General features: G+C 42.9%; 1 protein-coding gene across 1 annotated transcript in view; it reads right to left on the reverse strand.

Annotated features, from left to right (window-relative positions):
* TLL2 (tolloid like 2) overlaps positions 1-17420 on the reverse strand; it is a 120363-nt gene that overhangs the window by 54432 nt on the left and 48511 nt on the right. Inside the window, exons 3-4 of the mRNA XM_027597114.2 lie at positions 16157-16234; positions 1661-1816 (exon numbers count right to left, since the gene is read on the reverse strand). Of these exons, the coding sequence (XP_027452915.1) occupies positions 1661-1816; positions 16157-16234 (234 nt within the window). The remainder of the gene's footprint in view (positions 1-1660; positions 1817-16156; positions 16235-17420) is intronic.

A 17420-nucleotide genomic window follows, 5' to 3' on the forward strand; every position in this document is an offset into this window, starting at 1 on the left:
ATCTGAAAGAAGAACACAGTTAAGCGCCAGAGAACAAAAGCAAGTCGCTGGTTAAAATTCCAGTATTTCAATTCTTTAGGCACACTGCCTTCTCTCCTAGCAGGACTGGGAGCTCTTTGAGGGCAGGTGGTGTTTTGGTCATCTTTTTATCACCAGCACCTCATTAAGTATCCAGCACAAGAAAGCCCTGGGTTAACGGCAAGGGAGTGATGCTGCCAGGAGAGAGAAGGGGAGGCCTTGCTCCATGCTCTCAGTCAGCTCCCAGGTCCTGTCGTCCACATCTTCACAGCGCCTTTACTCATCCGTGGTTTTCAGTGGCTTTGGGACATCTGCCTCATCAACCACCTCTCACAGAAGTCATAGATCCGCAGAAATGAAGCAGACTTGTGCGTGCAGTCAGACTTGAGAGGCCAGAAGAGGCAGCTCTATGTGGCTTTTCACTGAGGCATTCGAATACCCCTGGCCACAGGCCTGCTGTGGGCATAACCGCTGACCATCGACTACGTGTCGCCGCACTGTTCTAGGTGTTGGAGGCATAGAAATGAAAACAAGACAGGAATAAAGATCCCTGCACCCACAGCATTGGGCAGAGACAAAAAATAGGCAAAACAAAAATAAAAGTCAAAGCATTTCGGGTAATGGGAAGTACCATAAAGACTAGAAAGTGGGGTGCTGAGAGCAAGTGGCTGGTGGGGGTACCAGGGAGGCAAAGAAGGCCTTTCTGGGGATATGTCATCTGCTCTGAGACGCCAGTGATAAGAAGAAGCCACAAGAAGGTCTGGGGAAAGAATGTTCTAGGCAGACAGAGGGCGGGGGCAGGTGTGTTAAGGCAGGAATGAGCTGGGCATGTTCCAGAAGGGAAAGATACCTGTGAGGCCAGCACACAGGGACTGGGGAGAAGAGAGCAGGAGCAGGGTAGGAGACTGGGTGGGACGGGGGCAAGGGCTGCCTGGAGGAGGGCCTTGGCAGCCATGGTCAGGAGTTTCAGTCTCACTAGTAGTGATGGGAAGCCACTGGCTGACATACATATTTTAAAGCTAATAATACCAATAGTAAATAATTACTATGTGCCAGGCACTATTCAAGTGCTTTATCTACTTAACTCGTTTAATTCTCAAAACAACCCTATGGGCTAGAAAACATTATCATCCCCACTTACAGAAGAGGCGACTGAAGCCGGGTGAGGTGAAGCGACTTGCCCCAGGGTATACTAGTGGCAAGCGCCACAGCCAGGATTGGCCACATCTAATGGCCCACTCTGCTTACCTTGCGTATTGCTGCGGGGGTGGGGACCGGCGCAGGGTGCCCACCCAGGCATTAGCCAGGTCGGCCTACCACGTGTGGCTGCTCAGAGCTGCCTCCTGCCTGGAGGGCTCTGCTCACCTACCCATTGGGCAAACCCTGTCTCTATTTCAAGACCAGGATCATATGTGACGCCGGCATGAAGGCTTGGGGGACTAGGTGACCACCTCTGAGGACACAGCCCCAGCAGAGACCGCAGTTTCACCAGGCTCAGTGCACTAGCCCTGAAAGGCATAATGGGGCATTAGCAGGTAGGACTGTGATGCCCCAGCATCTGCTCCACCCCAGGGAGGACACTGTCAACCTAGGGGGATAAAGTCCCCAGCCCCAAAAGGAGGCCTCCTTTGGTACTACTGACCAGTGAAGTTCCCACCGATGATGTAGGGGATGACCCCTCCGGGCCATATTCTCTCTGTCCTCGAGGTTGTGGCTCTTCGGACCCGAGAAGAAAAGGTCTCAGTTCTGGCGTCCAAGGTCCTGGGGCTGGGCAGAAGCATGGCATTCTCCTCACCATCTGCAAGACAGGTACGCTGCTGTATACTCTGCCTTTCATTCCTTCTGTACATCATGGTTAAAACTATATTATCCATGAATCCACAGAGGGGGGTTAAGAACATGTGTTCTAAAGGGGGTATTCGGTCTGCTCAGGGTTTTGAACCCCTGAGTGTTAGTAAGGGTGCTGGGGCTATGATGGAAGCTGGTTGCCTTATCAGAAGCCTCGAACAAGGCCCTGTAGGGCTCAACGGCAGCCCAAGATCCTCAGACTCAAGCGGGCCCCAACAAGGCATCCTCTAGGATGGAGGTGAGTCAGGGATGTGCCCTCTTCTCAGCGCTGGGAACACCTGGGAGAACTTACCGAGCCAATCCCCTGCCCTGACCAAATGCCCATCAATGTTGTAAAGGTTGAAAATAATTTGGCCAGTCTGACAAATCAAGTAAACCAGTCTGTGATGCTGGGAAGACAAACTCTTCGCAAGATAAACCCCTGGAAAAAGCAGAGCCTCATAAAGTCCCCCAGCCCTTCCCAGTCTCTCGGCGCAGCTGGACCTTTAAGAGAGGGACGGGGAAAAGAAACGGAGGCTCTGTGAAGGTTCTGAGTCCAACGTGTGGCCCCGGAAATAGCAGAGATCGACAAGTGGGGTGGAATCGCTCGAGCCTATGGACGCTAATAACCCAATCCGTGCTCATTTTATTCACTGTTCAGACAACGTAAGCTCTTGTTTTCAGTCTACTTGCTTAGATTCCCTCATTATTCTCACTTAGAGCATTTTCTCTTCAGTTTCTATATCTTTTCCCTAAAAATCAGCTTTTGATTTTGTTGATCCCTTTCATTTTTTAGGATTTCATTAATTGTACTTATTTTATTACTTCCTTCCATTTTCACTTATTTTATTCTGATGTTTCCTTTCTATCTTCTTTTCTTTTTTCAAAACTGGAGACATAACTCTCACACCATAACAGACATTCTTTTAAAGTATACAATTTAGTGGTCTTTAGTATATTTACAAAGTTGTGCAACAATCACCACTATAGAACTCCACAACATTTTCATCCCCCCCAAAAGAAACCTATTAGCAGTTGCTCCCAATTTCTAGCCCTTGCCCCAGTCCTTGGCTGGGGCGCTTTCTGTCTCTATGGATTTGCCTATTCTAGACATTTCATATAAATGGAATAATGCAATATGTGGCATTTTGTGTCTGACTTCTTTTTCTTAGCATGTTTTCAAGGTTCATCTCTGTAGTAGCATGTATCAGTACTTTGTTACATTTTATGGCTGGATAATATTCCATTGCATGGATCTACCACATTTCCTTTATCCATCTCTCAGCTGGACATTTGGGTTGTTCCTACTTTTCGGCTATCACGAATAATACTAGTATGAACATTAATGTATACATTTTTGTGTGGACATGTGTTTTCAGTTCTCTTGGGTATATGCCACAGACTGGAATTGTTGGGTCATACAGTCACTTTATATCTAACTTTTTGAAGAACTAGCAGACTGTTTTCCAAATCGGCTGCACCATTTTACATTCCCATCAGCAATGTAAATGGTTCCAGTGTCTCCATATACTTGTCAACACTTGTTATTGTCAAGCTTGTTGGTTATAGCCATCCTAATGGGTGTGAAGTGCATTGCATTGTGGTTTTGACTCGCATTTCCTTAATAACTAATGATGCCAAACATCTCTTCACATTCTTATCAGTCATTCACGTATCTTCTTTGGAGAAAAGACTATTCAAATCCTTTGTCTGTTTCTTAATTGGGTTCTCTTTTTACTGTTATAATTATTCTTTGTATATTCTGGATACCAGACCCTTATCAGACATACGACTGACAAATATTTTCTCTTATTCTGTAGGCTTTTTCATTTTTACAATAGTATCCTTTGAAGCATAAAAGTTTTAAGTTTTGATGAAGTTCAATTTATTCATTTTTTCTTTTGTTTCTTATGCTTTTTGTGCCATATTTTAGAAATTACAGCCTAATCCAACCTCACAAAGATTTATATCTATGTTTATATCTATGTTATATCTTCGGTTCTATAGATTGGGTGCTTATACTTAAGTCTTTAATCATTTTGAGTTAATTTTTGTATATGGTGTGAAGTAGGGGTCAGTTTTATTCTTTTGCCTGTGGATATCTAGTTTTTCCAGCACCACTTGTTGCAAAGATTAGTTTTTCCCCTATAGAACTGTCTTGGCACTGGCTTCTTGAGTTGAACGTTTGTCACATAATTTTCAATTTTTCTTATATTCTACTATTAACATTTTAAGGCTAAAATTTCTCTGAGTTCCATTTTACCTGCATTCCATCATTTGATATGTACATTTCAATGTTAGACATTGATATATTCTGTTAGCTCCATTTAGACTTTCTTCTTTGATCTTTGAGTTATTTAGAAGTGTGATTTTTTAAATTTCTAAATACTTGTTTCTCTGTGGGTGTTACTGATTTCTAACATTGCTTTGTGTTCCAAGGACCCATTCTCCAAGGTGGGGGTCAGCAAACTTTTTCTGTAAAAGGACAATAGTAAATATTTTAAGTTTTGTGGTTAATATATTCTCTGTTGCAACCAACCAGTTCTGTCACTGTCGTGCGATAGCAGCCATAGACAATATGTAAATGAATGGGTATGGCTGTGTTCCAATAACAGTTTACTTGCAAAAACAGATGGCAGGCTGGATTTGGCCTCCTGGCTGTTGATGACTAATCCATGCTCCAAGGTATCAATTCTTTGGCATTTTGAATCTTCCTTTGCAGCCCAGTACGTGACTGGTTTTTATAAATGTTCCATATGTCCTTGGGATAATGTGCATCCATTTCCATAATTGATGGTTAAAGGGTGCTACATATGTTATTCACATATTCTGTCTACAACTATTTTGGCTCCTTGGTGTATCAGTTACTGAGAAAAATGCTTTAAACAACCCTGACAACTAAGATTGTGGATTGTCACTTTCTCCTTTATTCTTAATTTCTGCTTTGCATTGTTCAAGGCTATGTTATTTAAGTAATACAAGTAAAGGGCTTTTAAATACTCCCAGAGAATTATTTCTTTCATCATTAATGACCCTCTTTATCTGTAATAATGTTCGTCCATAATAAAGATATTTCGGCTGATATTAATGTCAATATATCAGTTTTGATTAGTGTTTGCCTCATAGACCTTTTTCCCACTCATTTATTTTCAATCTTTTTGTGTAATTGTGTTTTTTTTAATGAGTCATTCAACAGGCATTATTCTGTGAGTAAATTACATTTTCCACAACAATAACACAAATTTTACAATGGTCATATTGTTGAGGTTCAATTTTCTTCATTGTATATGAAATGGTTTTTGTAAATTGAAACTTTTATTGAGATACTTGTAGATTCACATGCAGTTGTAAGAAATAATAGATTTTGTGTACCCTGTATTCCATTTCCCCCAAGAGTAACATTTTATGAACATTTTACTATAATACACTATCACAGCTGGATATGGACATTAATGTATTCCACTGCTCTCATTCAGATTTCCCCAGCATCATGTATACTTGTGTGTGTGTGTAGTTGTATGGAATTTCATCACATGTACAGGTTTGTGTATCCACCACCACATTCAAGATACTGACCAGTTGCATTACCATAAGGATCTCTCATGTTGGCATTTTATAATCATATCCACATCCCTGCCCCTCTCCTCTCACCCATCCCTAAACTCTCAAGCACTAATCTGTTCTCCATTTAGAAAATTTTGTCATTTGAAGAATATTATATACATGGAATTTTATAGTGTATCACCTTTGGGAATTGGCTTTTCTTACTTGACACAATTCCTTGGAGATTCATCTGAGTTGTTTTATGCATCAATAGTTTCCTTTTATTGCTGAGTAGTATTCCATGGTATGCATGTACCACCATTTGTTTAACCATTCACCTGGGAAAAGCTATCTGGGTTGTTTCCTGATATTACAAATAAAGCTGTTATGAACATTCATATACAAGTGTACAAGTGTTTGTGTGAAGATAAGCTTTTATTTCTCTGAGATAAATACCCAAGAGTGGAATTGCTGGGTTGTATGGTATGTGAGTTGATTGTTGGGTTCTGTATTTTGTTCCATTGATTTATGTGTTTATCCCTCTGCTAATATGACATTGTCCTGATTACTGTAGTTATATAGTAAGCCTTAGTATCTGGGAGAGTGATAATTCCCATTTTAGACTTCTTTTCCATGACTGTTTTAGTTATGTTCCCATATAAATTTTATGGCTGTCCATATAGATTTTAGAATGAGGTTGTCTATGCCTATAAAAAAAAAAAACAGGCTGGGATTTTGATAGGAATTACATTAAACCTATAGATCAATTTGGAGATAACTGGTATCTTTACATATTCAGTCTTCCAATCCTTGGACATAGTATGTCTCTCCATTTATGTAGGTCTTTCTTGATTTCTTTCATCAGTCTTGTGTAATTTTTTGTATACAAATATTGTACATGTTTTTTAAAGTGTATAGGCATTTCATTTTCTTTGAGTGCTTATAAAATGTATTGCGTTTAAAATTTTTATTTCTAGATAATTATTTTTTTAATTTACTTATTCATGAGAGGCAGAGGGAGAAGTAGGCTCCCAAGGAGCAGGGAGCCTGATGCAGGACTCAATCCCAGGACCCTGGGATCATGACCTGAGCCGAAGGCAGACGCTTAACCATCTGGGCCACCCAGGCGCCCCTCTAGATAATTATTGTTAGTATATAGAAATGTAAGCAATTTGGGGGTTTGGCCTTATATCTGCCATCTTGCTAAAGTCACTTATTAGTTCTAGGATTTGTTTTTTGTTTGTTTTTGTTTAGATTCCTTGGGATCTTCTACATAAACAAGTCGTTTGGAAATAGAAAGTTTTATTTTTTCCTTTCCAATTTTCATGCCTTTAATTTCTTTTTCTTGCCTCATTGCAGTGTCTATAACTTCCAGAATTATGTTGAATAAGAGCATGAGAGCAGACATCCTTGCCTTGTTCCTGGTGTTAGGGGAAGTATTCAGTCTTTCACTACTAAGTAAGATATAAGCTGTAGGTTTTTGGCAGATGCTCATTATCAAGTTAAGATAATTTCTCTCTATTCCTAACTTGCTGTGTTTTTATTGTAAATGTTAATTTTGTTAAATGCATTTTATGCATCAGTTGATGTGATCATGGGATTTCTCTTTTTTAGCTTGTTGATATGGTAAGGTTACATTAGTTGATTTTCAAATGTTGAACCAGCCTTGCATACCTGGAATAAATTCCACTTGATTATGGTGTATAATTATTTTTTATACATTGATGGTTTCAATTTGCTAATATTTTGTTGAGGATTTTTGTGTATAATTGTGATTAGATTTTAGGTATATCTGTTATAGACAAATAGCTACATTTTTTTCCTCGTTGTTCAATCTGAGACTTTCTCTTTTAACAGACAAATTATACTTATTTTATAACTGACATACCTGGGCTTATTTCCTTCTTTGTGTGTGTGTGTGCATTGTTTGCTATTTTTTTCCTTTGCTTCTTTTTTTTTCTTCACTGCTTTCTGTAGGATTACAATATTTTCCATATTTACTTTTTATTTCCACTATCTCCTTTCTATTCTCTAGTATTGATTTTAATTTTTAATGTTCATACTGGACTTAACAAAGTACAAAGAATTCACAAACTACAAGATGGATCTGAAGAAATCAGAATCTCCATTCTCATTCTGAGACTACGAGGATCTTAAAGTATTTTAATTTATAAACAGACCTCCCGATTTCTCATGTTATTGTTTACTTGCTTTTAAGATCCCAAATTAGTTACCATTATCAATGATTTGTTTGTTTGCAATACAGAGTTACATCTACCTTCACATTTACCATTTCTTTGCTTAATGGTACTTGCATCCCATACCTCCCTCCTGGAAATGCATCTTTTATTATTCTTTCATGATGACAATAAGCTCTCAGTTTATTTTATCCTCAATCTATTTCATCTTTGCTCAATTTATTTTATCCACACTCTGGAAACCAAGTTTAGCTGGGAATGTACAGAATTCTAAGTTGACAGATGTTTTTTCCTCAGCACTTCAAAGATAGTATTCCAGTGTCTTTTGGTCTTCATTGTTACCAACAGGAGGTATCCTTATAGTTTAATGGTCATTCCTTCACCCCTTATCTGTCTTATCTTTTGTTCTGTTCTCCTTCCTTTGTTCTTTGTCTTTGGTGTTTCTCAGCATCATTATAATTGTCTAGATGTGGATTTGTATGAATTCTCTGCTTGGGACTCAGTACAATTCTTCCTCCAACTGGAAAACCCTAATTCCTCATCTGTTTGACCACTGCCTCCTCTTTCCCAGTCTCTCTATGAAAGTTCTCTCATCTTCAAGAATTTCTATGATTATGCACTTAACAGTCTCATTTTATCCATTTTGTCCCTTTACGTTCTTCCATATTTTCTTTATCTCTCAGTGGTGAAATTTGTGTGGTTTCCTCAGCTCTATTTTCTAGTTCACTAATTCTCTCTTCAGCTGTGTTCAATATACTATTTATCCAGTTCCAGGTTCAGATCTATTTTCTACTTCATTAATTCTCTCTTCAGCTGTGTTCAATATACTATTTATCCAATTCCAGGTTCAACAATATACTTATCATTTCTAAAAGCCCTATCTAGTGGCTTCTAAATCTGCCTGTTCTTTTTTCCTCCCTACTGTAGTTTCAAATTCTTCGATTGGTTCTTTTGCTATATATACTTATTTAATCTCCTTCAGATGGTTCTATTATCTTCCTATATCTTTGGGTACTAAGTCTCCAATTTATTGTCTCTGCTGATTCTCCTCCATGGATTAAGTTTTTGTGTTTCTAATGTTTTTATTTAAAGTTCATTTTTAGGGGAGATCATTCCTTCCTAAAGGAGCCCCATATGCCATCAATTATGAGTATGACCCTATTTTTTGTTTTTTCAGGGCTTTTGGGATTCTAGGGTCCTAGATCAATTTTTATGTTAATTTCTAAGTTTAGGGTTTCCATATTTAGGAAATGTAATTTGAGAACTTATACTACATGGGGAACAGGCTTTCAGATTCAGTTTCTCATAGATGACATATTTTCCCCCACACTTAGAGCCTAGGAAAGATAGCAAGATTTCTTGCCACTCTTAGCCACTGGGCAGAGTTCTTCTACTCTCTCTCTCTTTTTTAATGAGTATGAAGCCCTTTGAGGGTGTTCATTTTATGCAAGATCTCAGCATCCACTTCTTGCTTCACATGGGACCAAGGCCATATCTCCCGTATTTATAGGCATGAAGACACCAGCCCCCTGTCCCCCAAATCTTAGCCCAATTTGAATGCCCTCTGCACATTCTTGCCACCATCTGAAGCTTAATTCTATGGATTTGTGTTCCCTATTCTCTTCTGATCATGGAAATTTCCCTTTCTATCCTTTGTTCTTAACTCTGTATCTTTTATTTGGGATGGTGGGAAGGTTATATATTACTTTCAGCAGTTCCGTATTTGTATAGGCGTTCCTACTAATTCAGTTAGTTATATGAACAAGAAGGCTGTCATGTAATACATTTTTAAATATGAAAATAGTCGTTTTACTGGTAGAATTTCTAGATCAGAAGTCATACACTTGCAACTCTTGGGATAAATCCAACCCACAGATGTGCTTTGCTTGGCCTGGACACTTTTGGCCCACACTGTGTTTTTGTTGTTGTTGTTGTTGTTGTTGTTTCAATATCACTTTAGAAGCCAACTTCTAAAAATCAAGGGATTTCACATTAGGATCCAGATTTTCTAGTTTTTCTTTAAAGACAGAAAGATGTGGCAACATTGGGCCCATGTCCCATCATTTACAACCCACTAGAGTTTGGTTGTACCTGCTGGCCATAGCCATGGTACATGTTTTCCTGGTTGTCGGAATCTCTCCCCCACTTTCCATCGTCCTATCTAGCCCACCTCCCCACTGACATTACCTGCTGGGCCTCTGCAGATATTCTCATTGGCTATCCCAATCCTAGACTACAAATTCCATCCAACTGCTTTCAAATGTGAGTTGCCCCCATGGGTGGGGGAATTTCCATGGGGGCAGCAACCATGGCTGGCCTGTTCACCACTCTAGTCACACCCAGCACTGTGCCTGGTTGGTGGTAAGTATTCACTGTTTTCGTAGTTTGAATGAATTAATTAAAGAATGGATGAGTTATTCTAAAAATAAACAGCCCAACAGTCCCAACAATTCCATGGTGGAAACTCCTCCAAAATGTTGGCAGCCCTAACGCCCTCAATGTTTAAACCCTGAGAATCATCGCGTCTTAAGTAATCACGGGCAGTGACGTAGCAAGTGGAAGTTTATTATTCATTTCCCATAGGGTTTTCAACAAGTCTCTTAATTTTCTTCTGCCGCCAACTCTCCTTTGGAGAATGGGCAGAAATAGTTCTCTATTCGAGAGACCAACACTGAGACATCCCGTGTTTCTCAGACAAGCTGTGCTTGCTGTGTATGCATGTGGGCCGGTATGGTTAGGGCCAGGCTGCAGCCGAGTCAGCGTGGGAAAATCTGAAGTGCACCTGGAAAGAGACTGGGGTGTTATTTCCAGAGATGGGTTATTGAATGACAGCCTCCCCCTCAGTCCAGTGAGAAATTTAATTTGCCGAGGACTCAACACAGGAAGCATTTGCCGATTAAAAGTATGTCTAAACAGATGTTCTGCTTAGCCTGGAAGAAGGATCTTAATGCAACTGTCATTATTGGATTTTCTTGGATTACTACTATCTGGAATCAGAGTCCACATAGAAGGATGTAATTATTTATTATGGCCAAGAGTCCTACATTTGAAGAGGAGCTCAGGGGCATCTGAAAGGATTTAACACACCGGGGGTGGGGTGGGCTGGGGGATAAAGTCCATTTAAATTCTCTGGCTCTGGGAGCGGACCTCGCCCTCTGTGGAAGAGCAGGACGGCCACAGCTATTCAAGGTTCCCTCTCCAGCTGCAGGCGCAGGCGTGTCATAAACAGAACCAGGCCGACCCCGGCCTTCTCAAGTGAGGCGCTGGGAATTTTCCATGATTCGACTGGTCAGCCCCACACTGGAAGCAAGCATCCTGAGAGACCAGCCATCTGCACACCCCAGGGTGTGGTGGACAACATTGCACCTTGCCTGCGAACCTTGAAAGACTCAAGAATAGCCCCTCGGTGAAAGTGGAGACTGGATTATTCTTTTTTTTTTTTTTTTAAGATTTTATTTAGTCATTTGACAGAGAGAGACACAGCGAGAGAGGGAACACAAGCAGGGGGAGTGGGAGAAGGAGAAGCAGGCTTCCCGCCGAGCAGGGAGCCTGATGCGGGGCTCGATCCCTGGACCCTGGGATCATGACCTGAGCCAAAGGCAGACACTTAACGACTGAGCCACCCAGGCGCCACCCGAGACTGGATTATTCTGCATGATGGTTTTCAAACCTGGCTGCACATGTGGATCAACTGGGGGGCTTTTTAAAAATTCTGGCGTCCACCCCCTGCCCTGAGATTGCAACTCAATCAAACTAGAGTGGAGTCCAGGCATGTGAGTTTTTAAAGCTCCCAGGTAGTTCCAAAGCACAGGCATGTTTGAGAACCACTGATATTGCCCAAAGGTTAAGAGCAGGGGGTTTAGGGTAGGGAGACTTAGGCTCAAGATAAATGCTGCATTTGCTACTTGTGTGGCCTTGGATAAGCCACTCTTCCTGCCTTCTGAATCTTCCTTCCTGCTGCATGCTGGCATTGTGGGCACTGAACCAGGTAATGAATGTCAAACGCCTGCCGTGGTAAGGGCTCGGTGCAAGCTTCAGTAATTGCTAGCAAGGTCTGCATTTGGGGACGGGCTAGAAAGAATGCCTAAAGTTAGGTTCAGTGGATACACCCAGATACACTGTCATTAGTGACATTCAGGGTTTCGGGTGCTGAGCAGTGCTTTGTACCCAAGCTTGCGTTCTCTGGTGCAAACAAGATTCCGTTGTGATTTCCTGCAGCACAAAGCCCTTAGGAACTGTTACTGGGAGTGAAAAGTCCATTCTCTTCTACGAATATGGTTCTGGAAATCAGGCTCTATCCAAAGTCACTTCATCGGAGGAGCAGTTAAACACTCCATTTCATTAATCCTATTAGCAGCCCTGAAATGCATGCTGAGCGCTCATCTCCAGGGGAGGGAGACTCCTTGGACCAAATGGCCTGCCAGGGGGATGCTGAGTGAGCAGTTCTCTGAGCCCAGCCCTTCCCAAAGCTGGGAGCACAAATCCCTGCCGTCAGGGCTGAGGGGAGCCACATAATGCCAGGAAATAAACCTGCTGCTGAAGCCAGGGGGCCAGGGGGCAGGGGCTTCCCTCAGATCCTTTCTCCTGCTTGGGCGGTCTCTTTTTCTGGGGGTGTTGGGAGGGGGTCCGGTTGTGATGAAAGGGGAATCTGAGATTGACACAACTTGTCTTATCTTTAATTCAAACAAAAACAAGAGGTACCCACGCTGGCGCCTGACAGGGCCCCGGAGAGATGAATCGGAGGGAGGGAAGGCTGGAGGGACAGGCTAGAACAGCTGGCCCTCGGCTCACCTCTGAGGGTACCAAAGGTCTCCTTCCTCATCAGGCTTGCCCGGGAGGCTTAAAGACCTGCCCGTCTGCTGCTGCAGTATGGAATGGAGAAACTAGCCTAGCCTTGACATTATTGTCTTCCAAAAAACCAGGGTCCCTGGACGGTCTACAGACTATGGATTTAGCCCACTGTAGGGGTGTGAGGAATGGTGGCTGGGGGAATGCTTTCACTGTCCTCCTTACAAAGCCCAAGGAAATCTCTTTTTTATTTATTTATTTTTTAAACTCATCCAATGTTTCCAAGGAAATCTCTTGTCGCAGTGTGGGTACCATGCACAAGCCAACCCACCAGAGGCAGCATGTTAATGAGGTGCAGCAGCCTTATTCCTTCCAGTCTCCCTTAACTGTGTTTCTGAGCAGCTGTTGAACAGCTGTGGAATCCCAGTCCAGAGGTGGATGATACACTTCCAATGCTGGATAATATTATTCTTGGAGGCGGAGGTAGAGAGGAAAAAGTGGAGGAGCTACATGCACTGAGCACCTCTTAAATTCCAGACACCTGGCTATGCACTTTGCATAAATATTATTTCTAATTCTCTCCAAACCTCATATGAACACTTACCTGAGGTCCTAGCTACTAAGTGGCTAAGCTAGGGTGCAAACCCAAGTGTGTCTGACAGTCTAAGTTTATTCGGTTGCGTCATTTTACACCAACAAACTAGTATATACTAAGAACCCTGACACTGTCTATTGCTGGTGGGCAGGTAAGAGGCAATGAGAGAAGGCTGGAGCTGGTCTCTAAATATGGCCACAGCGCTCATCCCCGTGAGCTCATGCCGCTTTTCGCATTAAGGGGCGGAATCTATTTTCTTCCTCTTGAAGGTGGACAGGCCTTTTGGCTTGTTTTGACCAAGAGAATGTGGCAGAAGTAGCATTCTGGGTACTCTGAGTTCAGGCCTTATGGGGACTGGTGGCTTCTGCTTCTTCCCTCTGAGAAGCCAGGTGCCATACTGTAAAAAAAAACCCAGGTTAGACAGCTAAATGAAAGTCCACGTGGCGAGAAGAGCCACATGGAGGCGCATGTGACTACAGCTTTTTTTTCGGACCACCCAGGCCAGCCCAGCCCAGCTGGTAGATGAATGCAGTCAAGTGAGTGACCCAGCTGATGTCAGCCAAAGAAACAACATCCCACAGAGCCCAGTCAACGCACAGAATCATGAAAGATAACAAATCACTGTTTGAAGTCACTAAGTTTGGGAGTGGCTTTAGGCAACAATAAATCACTCAGGAAGGGAAAGTGCAGTGTGGTATCTGCACCACTGCAGTGCTGGTCCCTGGTTCCACCCTCACACCCTATGCTCCATTATTAGCACTAAGCGTGGTCATCTGTGGCCAAAACGAAGTGTCACTGAGATTATGAGATGTCTTGAGAGCCGAAGAAAGCACAAGTCAAAATACTTTGAAAGCGCAAAGCAGGAAGCCACAGATTTTGAAGGAAGCCCTGCACATGGTCCCAGCAATGTGTTTTGAGATAGAGAAACAAATACACATTTGTCAAGGGGGTGAGGAGCACGGAAGCTAATGAATCCGCCTTTCTCTGAAAGAGGCCAAACTGATAAAAGGGGGATCAGCAGCCCAACAGAAAAATGGGCAAAAGACAGGAAGAGGCAAATCATAGACGTGCACCCCTACATCACTGGAAAGGCAGGAAAGGCAGGAAAAGATGCTCAAAGTCACCAGCAAGTCAGGAAAATCCAAATTAAGTAATAATAAACTCCTGTTTACATTATTAAAAACATGGAGAGCACCTAGTGCTGGAGAGGATATGGTGAAAGGGGCACGTCACAAGTTGCTCTGGAAATGTGAATGGCTTTGAAACCCATTCCAGGAACACCTGTTAAAAACATCCCAAGAGTGTGAGGATTTAGGTTCAGGAACGTCTACTGTAGCATTGCTCGTGATGGCAAAAACCTGACACGAAGTATATGTTAACTGATGAAGGAATCATTGGATCAATTATGGCCCACCCACACCAGGAATATTTTGCAAAATATTCAGAAGAATAAACTGAAGTTATCACCAGTGCATTGGAGGGGTTTCCTATGACGTACTGCTGAGTGAGAAAAGCATGATTCATAAAAAGCATGTATCAAATCTGATCCTGTTTTGTAAAATGATGAAGCTTCTATTTGCATGCATGTTTATATCCCTACAGCAGTGTGTGAACACATGTGCAAGGAGAAAAATGTGGAAGGGTGCACACAGAGCCATCAGCCAGCATCTCTTGGGGAAAGGCAGAGGAGCAATATGTGGAAAAGAGAAGGGAGGGAGCTAGCCAAATTACAGGGAAAAGTAAAAAAAAAAAAAAAAATTAAGAAAGGACATGATGGTATCATTACATGTATGCGTTTGTATGAAATTATATATATGCATATGTATGTGTAAAATATAAAATAGCATTAAAGCAAAAACATAAAGCAAATATTGATTTCTATGTTATCCCTAAATAGGCATCCTTGAAAAAAAGGATTCTGGCATTTAAAAATTATTCCTTTTGACAGGGCCAGTGGCGCAACGGATAATGCATCTGACTACAGATCAGAAGATTCTAAAAACTATTCCTTTTGACACTGTGTGTCAACTATACTTCAATAAAAAAAATTATTCGCTCTGCTCTGCATTTATTTTATGTAGAAGAAGCAACATTGGCAGGAGTGAGTCCTGACCCCTGCAGGATGCTGGCCAGGCCGAAGTCCAGCAGCCTCTCTCCCCCAGCACGGCTTCTGAACGGGAAAAACTCCTCCAATTGGAGATGTATCCAGTGAGACACCCCCTGCACCCGTAATCTCCAGCTTAGAACCTCTTAGAACTAGGAAAGCACACGTGTGTGAGCGTCAGTGTGCAGACACGCAGAGGCAGACTTCCAGGCAGGCACCTGTCGATGGGTGGCCATGCCCACAGATGGCCACAACCTCACCTGCCCCCTCCCCCAGCAGCCCACAAGGTCTCTAGGCTACACCCTCCTCCCAGCCCCCATCTCAGCTTATTTTCCCTCCTTGCCTCCCCTGCCCACTTGTTCTGTCAGACCCCTAGTTCCCAAAGCCTCATGATCCCTCCTGTCGGCCCTTGGGGGCTGCAACTCACAAGCCAAGCACGGTGAGAAAGGTCAAACCCAGGTGGCAGAGTTTAACTGAAGACCATATGGTCCCTGAGCAGCCAAACACCACCCTCAGCCAGTCCATCCTCAACAAAAGGACACACTCCCTCATGCCCAGAGACTTTGGTGCTCCTAGTCCACTAAGATCGAAAGTAAAAAGTTTCCAAAGCTGGGGCGCCTGCGTGGCTCTGTTGGTTAAGCGTCTGCCTTCGGCTCAGGTCATGATCCCGGGGTCCTGGAATCGAGTCCCGCATCGGGCTCCCTGATCATCAGGGAGTCTGCCTCTCCCTCTCCTTCTGCGCCTCCCCCTGCTCATGCTCTCTCTCTCTTGCTCACTCTCTCTCAAATAAATAAATAAAATCTTAAAAAAAAGAAAAAAGAGGTTTCCAAAGCCAGGGGCAGAGAGAAAAGGGAAGTGACTGCTTAGTGGGTGTGGGGTCTCTTTTGGGGTGATGAAAATCTTCTGGAACGAAAATTTTCTGGAACGAAATAGTGGGATGGTTGTACAACATTGTGAATGTACTTAATGTCACTAAGTTACACACATTAAAATGGTTAAAATGGAACTTTTATGTTATGTGAAATTTACCACTGCTGAAAAAAAAAAAAAAGGACCCAAAGGCCTGGTGGGGCCTCACATTACCCCTTCTAGTTTCCTCGCCGCTGGTACTGGTGGAGGTTGCGTTCTCCCGGCTCTCAGATTGCTGCTTCTCCAGCCCACCTAAAGGAACGAGAAAGAAAAGAAACGTGAGGACTCACCAGCCTTCTTTGTAGGAGCACCAAGAGCTGAGGGAGCAAACCTAGTCACCTGGGGGATGACCAGGATCTCTGGCAGATCAGTAAAGATTTGATAACACAGGTTGATTGAGCACTTATCACGTGCCGGGTACTGTTCTAGATGCTAGGGCAAAAAAGAACCTGCTTTTTCATAACCACGCACATAAATCACAAATTAGAAATGTATTGCTCTCCTCTATCAGTTCAAGGGTACTTGGAGTCAAATATACAAAGTTAAGAGGCAAATCCCAAAGTCAACCTGCAAGTCAGCTTCCTTACCCTCGCCCCCATTAGGAAGGCTGAATGTAAACAGGACACTCCCTTCTGGAGTCCCCTCGTGTGGAATGTGGGAGAAGTCCTCAGTGCTGCTTTTAAATACGGGATGTGGTCAGTTACTGCCCTGGCTTAAGTAGGCATTTGGGTTTTCTCTTTGGGGTGAGTCTCATTTTAGAAATTGCTCTGTAGACTTTGTATATCAGACTCTGCAGACAGGGCCTCCGTCAAGGACAGTGATGCTTGTCTTTGTTTGCTAGTAGCCATTGTGTAAAACCTGGCTCACATCTGTCCCCACCAGGAAGGTGGTCAATCAGCTAAAAGTATTAGACCCATGGCGAACTGGAACTGTGTTCAGTTCCAGGCACTGGGGGATTCAGCAGTGAGCAAGACAGATGGATAAAGTGGGCAACTGGACAATAAACCCAAGGTAAGAAAACAAATGGACGAAGTCATTGTGGGTTCAGAAAATCTGAAGATCGTATGCAGTATGAGTGCTCAGAAGGGGCCTTCCCTGACCACTGACACAGAGATCTGGCCCAGGATCAGGAAAGAATCTAGACTGGGAATGAGCTTGCCCTTGGTGGGCAAGGGGGAACCAGGCAGAGAGGGAGGCCGAATCCACAAGGATATTAGGAATATAGTTGCAGGCAGGAAAGCAGGGAGGCTGATGGATTAGATACAAGGGCCTGAGAGAGGTCCCCAATGACTCCTACATTTGGGGGTTGAAAAACTGGGTGGGTTGTGACACCAGGGAGCAGATCTGAGGATAGAGCCTATGTCCAGGAGAGACTATCGTACATAGGAAACCACATCCAAGCAACTACAGGACAATCGACTTACAAAATCATTTCTTG

The sequence above is a fragment of the Zalophus californianus genome, chromosome 15, assembly GCF_009762305.2.
Source record: "Zalophus californianus isolate mZalCal1 chromosome 15, mZalCal1.pri.v2, whole genome shotgun sequence".
In the NCBI taxonomy this organism is placed as follows: domain Eukaryota; kingdom Metazoa; phylum Chordata; class Mammalia; order Carnivora; family Otariidae; genus Zalophus; species Zalophus californianus.